The 12,507-nt window shown below is 37.8% G+C and overlaps 1 protein-coding gene across 1 annotated transcript; it reads right to left on the minus strand.

Annotated features, from left to right (window-relative positions):
- Nucleotides 1-2,960: 2,960 nt before the first annotated feature.
- On the minus strand, nt 2,961-8,118 carry LOC124554132. The gene is made up of 6 exons (XM_047128199.1): nt 8,066-8,118; nt 7,860-7,907; nt 7,479-7,739; nt 3,611-3,706; nt 3,477-3,530; nt 2,961-3,291 (listed from the first exon to the last, which is right to left on the minus strand). The coding sequence occupies exons 4-6, from the start codon at nt 3,704-3,706 to the stop codon at nt 2,974-2,976; spliced, it is 468 nt and encodes a 155-aa protein (XP_046984155.1). The 5' UTR covers nt 7,479-7,739; nt 7,860-7,907; nt 8,066-8,118; the 3' UTR covers nt 2,961-2,973.
- Between the last annotated feature and the right edge of the window lie 4,389 nt (nt 8,119-12,507).

Raw genomic sequence — 12,507 nt, forward strand, 5'->3', positions numbered from 1 at the left:
GAGTCTGAGAATACCAACAAAGTTTCGTTCATTGGTGGGGTACAATCAGTGGCACTGTAAACATAACTGGAAAAGTGTATTTGAATGCATACCAGTTGCACATATTAACTTTTACTAAGACCAAATGGAATGTTTATGTGCCCTTCCACTACATCATTAAGCTGCTGAAGAGCACTTTTATGCTAAATTATTTACGGTTTACACAGAAAAATCACAGTAATCTAGCACTGTTAGTATTATTTTTGGCCACTTATTTGTAATTCAAATGCATTATATCCTGTAGCAGTTATGTTTTCCAGATTTCACCGTATTCAGGCAACTTTGCACATTGATGTATACAGCGGGATTTTGAGTGGTAATTTAGATTGCATTTGTTCTTTTAATATTTGATTACTCCTAACTGCAGTATCGTTATATAATTTGTATATATATCACTATTCATTCTGCAACCATCAATGTAAATAAGTCTTCTGGATAACCTTGTAACAGCTCAATTTGGCTTTTGAAAAGGCTTCTCTACTGAAGATGCAATAATCTCATAAATTGTTGTAAGACTAACTAAAAAATCTAATAGGCATTTTTTGTGATCTTGTATAGGCCTTTGAATGTGTAGATTATAAAATTCTGCTAGGGAAAGTAATATGGTATGGGAGTAGTGGTCTCCCCCACATACTGACAGTCATATATTAACACTGGAAAATGGAGGCTAGTAAATAAAATGGGAATAAGAATAAATTGACTGTGGGAAAATATTAATATGCTGTTCTGCTAAGTTTAGTGCTTAGCTGACACCTGTTCCTGGTCTACATAAACAATTTATAAGAAACATGTGACTTCAAAATCTCTAATGTCTGCTGATGGCGCTACTGTACTGATAAAATGTCCAAACATATCAATACTAGAGTCAACCAGCAGAATAATAAAGGCCTACAGCTGGTTCACAGCCACTACCTTTAACCTTAATATGAAATTACAAACATATCAAAATGACTTAACAGGTACCAGAAGTAGTGATTAATAGGGAATTCAGTTCATAAGACTCCAAATGTTAAGTTTGTGGGCATTAGATGGATAATTAACTGAGATGTTACAAGCATGGTGGATACGTAACCATTTTACAAACTGTGCAGTAACAGCGTATTAGGAAATTGCTAATTTAACATCTTGCTGAAGTTTCAAAGACCTAGGGATTCTTACATGCCAATAATAATAACGCCAAATAGTATTTAGTTTGAACTCAGTAATTCACAGCCACAATACTAAAGGTAACAGAGAGGAGTTTTACATTATAATGTAGTAGCATCTAACAAGTTACCAGTGGACATCAAGCAGGAGACTGAAAATTTGATATATTTAAATATAAAGGAAATGAGTGTTTCTTTAGCCACTCTAAGATACTTGAATACTGGGACCCCAGAATGTGATTTCTGCATAACAGTAATGTTAGTATTAGGGTGCAACCTTACTTTGCCTGTATATAGACAGCTTATACTGGTTTGTGTGAGGTATTATACAGCAGCAGCTGAGCAATGAAGCAGTTGTCTTTCTCAAAAAAGGTGTTTTATTGTAACATACTTATATAATCTACAAATAATTACCATAACTGAGTAGATTGATGCTAGTCATCATTTTGTTGCTAGTATAGAATATAGAAGCAGCCAGCATATATTGCTTCTGCCTCTTGTACATGTCTTGAGTCATTCAGTATTGGATCTATTGAACTTGATGTGTGAATGAATAAAAATTTTTTTACAGGCTTGCTGTTACTCTCAGGTTCTTGGCAACAGGGGAAAGTTACAAGAGTTTGTCATTCTTGCACAGAATATTTGTGCCGAGTATTTCACATATTATCATGCAAGTATGCACAGCAATTCGAGATGTACTGAAAGATAAATATTTGAAGGTAAGTGTGTTCTTTAAAGCTATAGTTGAAGTATCGTCCCACCAAAACCAATATCCTCCATCATTACTGTGAAAACAATGTCATCAATATCTCACTGCTGTCACCATTCTGTAGGCTCCAACAACAGAAAGAGTGTGGCAGCTGACTGATGACATGTTTGATGAACTGTGGCAGTTCCCAAATTGCTTAGGTATGTTACTTAATCAAGGAATTTACATTTTGTGTAGTTTATTATAACTGTCTCCAAATAAAATCTACTTAAACAAAATTGACAAATCATCTCTGTTGTTTTATTGACAGGTGCAATGGATGGGAAACATGTTGCGATTGCTGAACCAAGATCAGCTGACTCACTTTATTATAATTACAAAAAATTTAATAGCATTGTATTACTAGCAATCGTTGATGCTAAGTATTGGTTTTCTCTGATTGACATTGGGTGCAATGGGCGAGTAAGCGATGGAGGAGTCTTTCAGCAATGTAAAATAAGCTCTGCACTAAGGGAAAATTGGTTGCAAGTTCCACAAGAAAAAGTGCTAAAAAACAGCAACATATCTCTTCCACATGTTGTTGTGGCAGATGACGCTTTCGGACTCCAGACATACAGCATGAAGCCCTATAAAGACTATAAAAATGAAACTCACAAAAATGTTTTCAATTACAGATTATCAAGGGCAAGACGAGTTGTTGAAAATGCCTTTGGTATTCTGAGCAACCTTTTCTGAATATTACTGACAACTATTAAACTTGCTGTAGACAAAGTGGAATTAATTACGGAAACACTTTGCATTTTACATATTTTTTTAGATTGATGAAACAGACAGCACATATATGTCAACCAGAGACGTGGAAAACACGGAGTCTTGTACGATGGAGGAAGGGTAATGGCGTGCTGGTGCTCTGTGGGGTAGCACACACCAGCAGAACTGCGAGGCAAGCAAAGGAAGTCTGTGAATACTGTGAATATTTTAATACGAGTGTTTCTGTCCCTTGGCAATGGAGTCAATTAAAAACTTCAATTTTTGAATGGTAATGTATTTTCAAAGGAATAAACACTAAATGCATACAATTCAACAATTATCATCCATTATTTGAGCTTCCATGATAAATTTCAGTATCTTATGTTTTGTGTCTCTCACAGTCATTGGATTTCTTATTCTGGACAACTCTTCAACAATGAAGTGTCCCAAAGCATCATGTGGAGATGGGTCTAATGCCTTTTGGGTTAATTTTGAGTTTAAGTTCTCCAGTACTGTATTTAGTAAGGGATTACTATCACTCTTTCTCATCTTCCGAACTTTTGGTGTAGTGGAATATGCACCAGAAACCACTGGAGTACTAGGCACCTCAAATTCAGCACTGTTGTTAACTACCACCACATCCATATTCTGTAATGAAAAATGGCATTAGTGTTCAAGAGGACTGTTTAAGTTTGTTTAATTTCATTAACGGCTACTGTTATCAATAAAAGTAACGCTGGGAGGTTAAGATTTAATCTCTGTATTTGCAAGCTGGAATGAACTTATTTGTGTAGGAGGTTATGAACATTACCTCAAGCGAGTCTTTTACTTACATCAATTGTGATATCTGGGCGTTCACTATTTGATGTACATGGTGGGCTATCGATCTAAGGGAAAAAAATGTTTCAGTATATCAATTATTACTTACTGTACAATAAAAAGGAAAAATGTTATTGACCTGACTTACATTACTACTCTCATCATAAAAAATTATGATTTCTATCACTGAGTTGTCAGGCGTCTTCCTAGTCCTCGGGATTTCTGTACCAGAGTTGTGAGGCATCTGTAAAATTCCCTCATTTTAGTTGTGTATTAGACCTCAGGTTGCTTTGAGCATGGCTGCAGAGAGGACAAACCAGTAACTATATGACCCAATGTTGTATATAATATTGTATCAACATATAACTGAAATTGTTCCATGCAGATCTAATAATGTGACATTTAATGAAACATGACTGATGACTTACAAGGAGGCTAATCAACTGAACTGACTACATAAATACTAAAGAGTTTTATTCTGCTGTTTTTTCATTAAACATTTAATTGTAGCAAACTGGAATTCATTTCTACATTAAATGGATCACAAGGCCACATATATCAAAAGAGAATTTCCAAATTGATGAGCCTTATTGATAACACATTTGGTCACTGTGTATTGACAATATCATATATCATTATCCATCCGAACAACCACATTTATCACAAATGTTACCCAAAATTTTACTGAAATCAAGTCTTCATGCCATGAACAATTACTCAACACACTTGTGCTCTAGTTTTCTACTATCCACAGTGAGTGATGTTAAGCTGCTATCTGGTCTGGTTACACATTAATGAAGGTCTCACTAAACAAAACTCATCAAGAATAAGCTGTTTTTGTAAGCAGTCAACATGAATATTATAGTGCCTAGTCCACTGAGAACTGTGAGAATTCTCTACACCATTTACAGCTAAGACATATCAAATTATTTCAAATGTTTAGTGTCCTGTGGTTAGTAAACAGTAATTGTAGGGGTGTCATATTATTGTAATTGAGGCAATTTTTTTGGAAAATAAGTAATGAGTGAAATACAGCCGAGAAGTAAAAAAATAATTATGTAAATATAATGAAGTAAATGTCATTTAAGCTGGAGACCAATTAAGTGGTTAAGTAATATGTAACTGGCCAGTGATGTGTCAATCTGCATATTCAGTAAAAGAACCACAGCAAAAACTGAACACCATTGACCATCATTGTGTGTTAATAGTTACAGGTGGAAGAAATGGTATATCCGATTGCGTACTTTTTCTTATTACTTTGGTCTTGCATTGGGAGAGAGCATTCATAATTTTGACTACACTTGGTACACAACATTCACTGCACCTTAATCAGTACAGTCCGCTTGAACAATGAAATAAAAGTATTACAGGGAGAGTCTGTAAAGATGTTACCAACTTTGATATATGATGGAGGGAGGTAAATGTATCATTTTGAGGTAAGAAGCCCTAGTTGAAAAACAGCAAAGCTGTAAGTCATACGAAAAATTGTTCTCATACCTCTGACAGAGAAACTCTTGTATTGTAATCTCTTTGCTTTCTGTATTTCTTGGAGGAGGTAGTACAAACCAAATCAATAAAAAAAATTCCAGTATGCATGGGCTTGAAAGTGCACACATGAAGAGCTGTATAAACACTTATTCATATTTGCTACTATGAAACATCTCTTATACTGACTAATTGATCATAGCTCCTAATGTAAGTGTTTTAGGTCCCATGTTTACCAGACAATTTTTTTCTTGTCTTGATCCATACTACTTACTCCCAAAATATGGTAAGCAAAAACCTTGCAGCAGAAAAGTGTCATAGTCAAAGGCACCAGAGTGGTTTCCACTTATAACTTCTGACTGTCATTTCTGGAAAAGGGTCCCTTACTCCAAATAGATACATCTTCTTCATTATCCCTAAATGAATGTAACATCACAGAAACAACTGGAATTAGTGCTAAGTATTTTCCTTCCAAAGAAGAAGATCCATGAGTACTTCCACATGTTTACTTTCCACACCACTTCAGAGCTAAGTGACAATGGCATTGATGGTGGCACTGAGTTATCCAAAACTGCTAACATTGGAGAAGACCCTGTGGATTCCCTGTCAGATTATAAGTGGGCTTTGCAGCTGAGAGACACCCCCATACTATTTAACCATAACATACCAGAATACTCTCCTACCATTGCCACCAACCCAACAGAGAACTGCCTAGTTGCTGGAGGAAAGCCCAGGGTACATTGTGTAGGTACTATCCCATGGAGTAAAATACATTATCAGACAAATTGTTTTATTCACTTTAATCCCACCACACTACCAAAGATATGTAACACTCAGGGGGTACATTGAACACCCATATAGTGACTCCTATTCCTGGTAATGTTGTGGCCCACAAGTCTTCACACTTGTTGGTTATGGTCGAGGTATTACATTAACATGTTGCGGGTTAAAAAGAAAGTCACATGTGGTGCATACCACACATTTTGTTTGCATTCACAAATGTCCGCTCCCCAAACTTTCAATGAAACTGACACCACATAATCTAAACCAGACCTCGGGCTATGTTACACATCAGTATGCCAACACAACCAAGAAATCGTGTAAATGGGGAGTGGGGGGTGGAGGGGAAGAAGGGAGATGAGGGGAATTAGCACTAAAACACTAACCCTTTGTCACCAATATTTCTCTGTTTTTAAAAGTAATGCTAAGTATGAGTACAATGCCAGTAGAGAAATCTCTGGACAGTAATGTAGTGGAATTGCAAAGTAAACTAAATCTAGAGTATATCCAGGATCTAGGCTGGGAAGGAGGAAGGATAGCAACTGATAAGAACCTACAGCCACAATGAGAGTAGTGTCCATAAAATGTGTAAATACCACAAAATACCACATGCTTGCTATGAATCATACATTAATGTAGGTTCTAAATAAATAAAGAAGACCTTCTGAAGGAATGAACAATGATGATCACATAAATAGCTCAACAACTGAAGTAAAGGTGATGTGGAATATTGAGTTTGTTAATGGTAAGTTAAGTAGTGGCTGTCATGTCTTAAGAACTGAAAAATCTTGTACCACAGTCTAAACAGTTATGAGCACTTAGCATGTTACACTCAGTTGTGCCTAAATTAAAATTTCATATTCTGAGGAAACTCTCCAGTAAGGTGAATACCTTTAAATACAGAATAAAACCTCCAGAATGAATGGAATTAAATAAGGAAATTAAATTTGTTTTCACAGCACTTGACATACTTTCTCTGCCAAGCATTTCTATTTGCCAAACATTTCAACTCTTTAACATATATTTAACTGGTAAAGAAGCTGATCATTAAAGTAACACCATGCTCAGCATAAACCACCACACAAGAAAACACTTGTTTACAGTGCCAGTGCAGATTACACTGCTAAACTCACTGAGAAATCTACCTGTGATATAAACTACATTAAAAAAACACACACAGTCCACTCAGTCCATAAATATATGCACTTTTATTGCACAGTGTTCCATTTTCTATTCCTGTATGGGTCATTTAAATGTACAAGCTGAGTATGAATTGTAAAGTTAGATGTAAAGTACATGTTTCATTCATGAAGCATTTTAAGAAATTAATTCTGCAAAAAGTAGTGTACAAGTTCAGTGAATCTGGCAAGATATATCTGCAGCAGTTACTGCTGTTATAGATGCAATGGACAAATGCACGTACTAAATAGAGCTAATGTTCTATAACTGCCAGCTATGCTACATTCACTGAACGCCTCTGGAGTTACTGCTTCAAGTAATATATTCAGTTACTCAGTAAAAGTTAACTACATTTTCCTTTACTGATAATACATGCAATTTCAGCTCTCTCTTCTTCCTACATTTAATAGCTTATCTCAAAACTACGCTCAATATTTTATTTAAAATTCACTAAAATCTTTTTCTTCATTTCAGGGCAGCACCAACAGCATTAACAAACTTAACATTGTCAATAGAAAGCACTGTTACAAACTGCTGTGTATGAGAATAAAAAGTTAACTAAAAATACTTACAACGCTGTTCGGAATGTTACACCGGCTTTCGCGTGGTGTAATGAAGTCTTTCAGGAAATGTAAAACATCAAACTACCAGACTCTTGGCCTGTATACGGCACTGGATGAGCCAATGCTCTCGCTCTGGCCTGTTTTCTTCAGTTCAGCGCCATAGTGAGACCACAAAGTTGAGAATTTGGCCTTGCAGTCATCAGCGGTAATGCGTTGCAAGACTTTGGCCACTTTTGTTGCTACATGTTCCAAACACTCTTTCCTTGCATTCTAGAAAAAATACAAGATTTGTCGATAATACTTCTCTACACATTTATGTATCTACTTGCACCTATAAGTAGTATACAGATACAAGGACCACAAAGAATGTTACAGAAGTTACAAGTTTACCTTGTTGTGGTACAGCGAATGTTCTGCATCTATTAGAACGTTTTTGCCCTGATATGCAGAAATCAAGGCAGTGATGAAATTCTTTGTCCATTCCATTTTTAAAAAATAACACGAAATTATAAAATACAAATAATTTATATACATATATACTGTGACAATACCAAAATATGAGCAACATTTATTAACAATTGATGATGGATACTCACTATGAGAATTGTGCTCAAAAATGTTCTGTCTGTCTTTTGCTGTAAATCCACAACTGTAAACAAATATGGCACGCCTATGCCTTCTGTGCATGCGCAGTATTCCGCGTTCTCCGAATTTTAGAACTCCGCACTCGGCATAGAAAATATTAGATACAGGCTCCCAGGTAGGCGTTTGATACAGTTCCGCACTGTCGCCTGATAAACAGAGTAAGAGTCTACAGAATATCAGAACAGCTGTGTGGCTGTAATGAAGAGATTTAGCAAACAGAACACAGCATGTTGTTCTCAATGGAGAGACGTCTACAGACGTCTAAGTAATCTCTGGCATGCCACAGGGGAGTGTTATGGGCTCATTGCTTTTCACAATATATATAAATGACCTAGTAGATAGTGTCAGAAGTTCCATGTGGCTTTTCGCAGATGATGCTGTAGTATACAGAGAAGTTGCAGCATTAGAAAATTGCAGCGGAATGCAGGAAGATCTGCAGCAGAAAGGCACTTGGTGCAGGGAGTGGAAACTGACCCTTAACATAGAGAAATGTAATCTATTGTGAATAGATAGAAAGAAGGATCCTTTATTGTATGATTATAAGATAGCGGAACAAACACTGGTAGCAGTTACTTCTGTAAAATATCTGGGAGTATGCGTACAGAACAATTTGAAGTGGAATGATCATATTATTTGGTAAGTGTGATAGCGTTACGGAGATGTTTAGCAAACTCGAGTGGCAGACTCTGCAAGAGAGGTGTTCTGCATCACGGTGTAGCTTGCTGTCCAGGTTTCGAGAGGGTGCATTTCTGGATGAGGTATCGAATATATTGCTTCCCCCTACTTATACCTCCCAAGGAGATCACGAATGTAAAATTAGAGAGATTCGAGTGCACACAGAGGTTTTCTGGCAGTCGTTCTTCCTGCGAACCATACACAACTGAAAGAGGAAAGGGAGGTAATGACAGTGGCATGTAAAGTGCCCTCCACCACACACCGTTTGGTGGTTTGTGAATTATAAACGTAGATGCAGATGTAGGTGATCATTGACGTCACTGATCCGCTCGAGTCGTGGTTGGCTCCTGATTTACACGCAGACCCTCAAAGCACACACTCGAATCGAGTAGTCAATTTTCAGCGGAAAGTCGTCCGTGTAAAACAGGTTTTATTAACTGTGAAGCTGCTGGCATCATGTATTAGCTCAGCATAATAATGTTAACTGTGGAATCTCTTCCAGATGTGAATTATTCTTGGCATACTTTGGCCAAACTGTACTGGTCCTTCAAAGTTCTGTTGAAGCCTCTTAATAAATTAACATTGTTCTCTGACCCAGCAGAATTGTATTGGCTCTCTCATCCACAAAGTGTTACTGCCCTAGGTCTCCATGCTGGAGGCATACTTACTGCCACCCTGTGTCACTTGCAGCTAGTTGGCATCTACAGGCTGTTCAGAAATTCCTGTGACAAACTTCAAGGACCTGTAGGGGGAGCGGATAAACAATATTTTGAATATCAACCTGTCAGGAAACATATTGTTTCTGTTCTAAGACAGCTTGAGTGAAAGGAAGTGCAACTCATGATAATTGGAAATGGTCCTGCAACCTCAATCTTCCTAAAAACTTGTCAGACCAGTTCTTGAAAGCTGCATCACTGAACGTCTGTCACGAAATGTGGTTTCAGCATGATGGGCACCACTTCATCTCAGACATGCAGCTCACACACACATCAACAGACAATATGGTTTAGTGAAAAATGGATAGGCTAAGTTGGTCCAAACGCTTAGCTGACACAATTGACAGATTTAATTCCTGTGGACTATTTTGCATCGGGTCATACGTAAAGTTTTTGACTCCCGTAGAGACAGGAGGAGGATCTACTGGCATGAGTTCTGGCTGTTGCACCAGAAACTGAAGAGACATTAGTGGGATGGAGTGTACAACATGCTTCAGAAGTACAATGTCAGTAACATTAGTGGTCACAACATTGAGTTGCTGTCATAATCCAACGATACTGTCTTTAAGTACATTATGGTGGGTTCTTTTTCGTTTCGGAATAATGTAAACACATAATGTAAAAAGTGTTAATACAAATGTGCTAAAGTGATAAATGGATGTTTTGTTAAGTTTCCTTTTGAATTTTTATCTAATAATTATACTGCATCACACCTAATTAAATTCATCTACCAGAAACAGAAGAGCTAGACATCTGAAATGAGACTATTGCACAACAGAAACAGCATGTTTACAGACATGGGTTGCTATTCAAAATGGTACATACTCAATCCCCTCTAAAAGTTCTCAAAGTTTGTAATGGGAATTTTGATCCCCTACTCTTTCACAGTTTACTGTTCTGCAGACTCTGTATTCCATGCTCTTATGTCAAATATCTCTCCCTTCGGTCCAGACTAGAGTATAGACTTGATATAAAGAAACATCTCTGACACAGCCAATGTGTCTACTTCACAGCAAATTAAAAAAATTGTTGCTTACAAGAAATCATAATACTGAAACTAATTTCTGACAAATGAAGACATTTACATTTGTGGAAGAGTACTGAATACAAAACAGTACTGTATCAGTGTCACTGTTCTGTTGTTAACTTTAGAGGAAACTGTTTCTTCTACAGTATAAGGAAGAACACTTTGATTCCAATTTTTGTGTATAGTTTCAAAAAGAAAAATTAAGTTTTGGTGAAATATATGAGAAAGGATCTGTGGCTTTGATTTTCACTGGGTGTAGGCCAAGAGCCAAAGGTTTGGGTTGTCAATCCCCAGTCATTTTAAAAATTTTTCATTTGTTGCCCCTTTCACCTTTACCAGAGATTTATTAGTGGGGAAAATGTCCTTTTGCTCTGTGACGTGGTGTTCATATTTGGGTCACGGACAGTTTTCTGTTAATGGGTTCAATAAGGATTATGGAGTTAGCACAGTTGGCACAGAGAAGTGTAAATTGACATGGTTCAAAATTTATAGGTTTGAGTCTACCAGAAGACCTGGCATTGGACCTCATAATGGGCAACATCTACTTCACCAATGGTGAGGAGAGCTACATTGGAGTCTGCACAAAAACTGGGACAGAATGCACTGTGCTCATGAACGAGGATGTCCAGAAGCCAGAGGAATGTCTCTTGTGACATGGAATAGGTAAGGGTGGAAGTGCTGCTCTTGCTATGTCACGTTACAGCTAGGCTGATATGTAGGTATCTCTTCAATGGATGTGAGGGTACTATGAGATGTTTAGCACCTAACCTTCCTAATAAGGTACATGACACACTCTTTTAACTGCCTGTCATGATGGGCAAAAAATGCCTCCAGATCACACTATGCAAGCATCTTCATCTCTCTATATGCTACGTCCATTTGAACATACTAAACTGTATTCAAGCCTTGGTCTCTCTTTTATTATTATGCTCTTACATTTCCTTCCAGTGCCAAATTACTCTGATGCCTCAGTATGATCCTTCCATGTAATCACTTTACAAATGCTAGAAACGTAGGTTTGAAACAAATACTAACAAAGAGATAGAGGGGCTGGCCAGTACTTACCTCAGCTCAGTACAGACAATAGATACACAAAACAGAACAGAACATTTTTATCCTATCTTTTGGAACTTTGTTCCTTCGTCAGGGAGGAGAGAGGGGAAAAGAAGGGGAAGAAGGGAAAGTGGATTCAGTTACTCACATCCCAGGCTATGAAGCAACAGGAGAAAGGTAAACAGGGAGGGTAGCAAAGATGGAGGCATGGGTGTCAGAGGGAAGCCATAGATATTCTACTGTAAGTACTGTGCCAGCTTCAAACCAAAGAGGATGCATATACAAGTGAAGAGGTATATAGTAAAAGATAAACACAACTATGTAGGATGAAAAGATGTGTGAATGGCTAAAGAGGAAAGGGAAAGAGGAGAAGACTGAAGAGTAAATGGGAGTGAGGTTGGATAACGTAGGTTCAGTCCAGGGGTTTGGTGGGATGAAAGAATGTGTTGCAGTGCAAGTTCCCATCTCCGCATTTCCAAGGGACTGGTGTTGGGTGGGAGAAGCCAAATGGCATTTACAGTGTAGCAGGTTCCTAGGTCCCGAGAATTATGGTGGAGGGCATGCTCCACTACTAGGTATTGGACACCTCCTAGGCGGACAGTTTGTCTGCACCCGTTCATGCGCTCAGCCAGTTTAGTTGTCGTCATACCTATGTAAAAGGCTTGGCAGTGCAGGCATGTCAGCTGATAAATGACATGTGTTGTTTCACATGTGGCCCTGCCTTTAATTGTGTATGTTTTACCAGTAGCGAGGCTGGAGTAGTTGGTTGTGGGGGATGCATGGGGCAGGTTTTGCAGCGTGGTCGGTTACAGGGGTAGGAACCGCTGGGTAGAGAAGGTGGTGTGGGAATATTGTAGGGTTTGACAAGGATGTTACGGAGGTCAGGGGGGGGGGTGATGAAAGGCAATTCTGGGTTGTGTGA

Source organism: Schistocerca americana, chromosome 11 (genome assembly GCF_021461395.2).
Source record: "Schistocerca americana isolate TAMUIC-IGC-003095 chromosome 11, iqSchAmer2.1, whole genome shotgun sequence".
NCBI lineage: Eukaryota > Metazoa > Arthropoda > Insecta > Orthoptera > Acrididae > Schistocerca > Schistocerca americana.

What these genes read in the sequence shown, in the direction of transcription:
- LOC124554132 (XM_047128199.1), bottom strand. Translation starts at nt 3,706, where the DNA reads ATGCCTCACAACTCTGGTACAGAAATCCCGAGGACTAGGAAGACGCCT. An exon ending in TTTATGATGAGAGTAGTAAT is followed by an intron (nt 3,531 to 3,610) that starts GTAAGTCAGGTC and finishes TTTTTCCCTTAG; the next exon opens with ATCGATAGCCCACCATGTAC. An exon ending in GCCCAGATATCACAATTGAT is followed by an intron (nt 3,292 to 3,476) that starts GTAAGTAAAAGA and finishes TTTTCATTACAG; the next exon opens with AATATGGATGTGGTGGTAGT.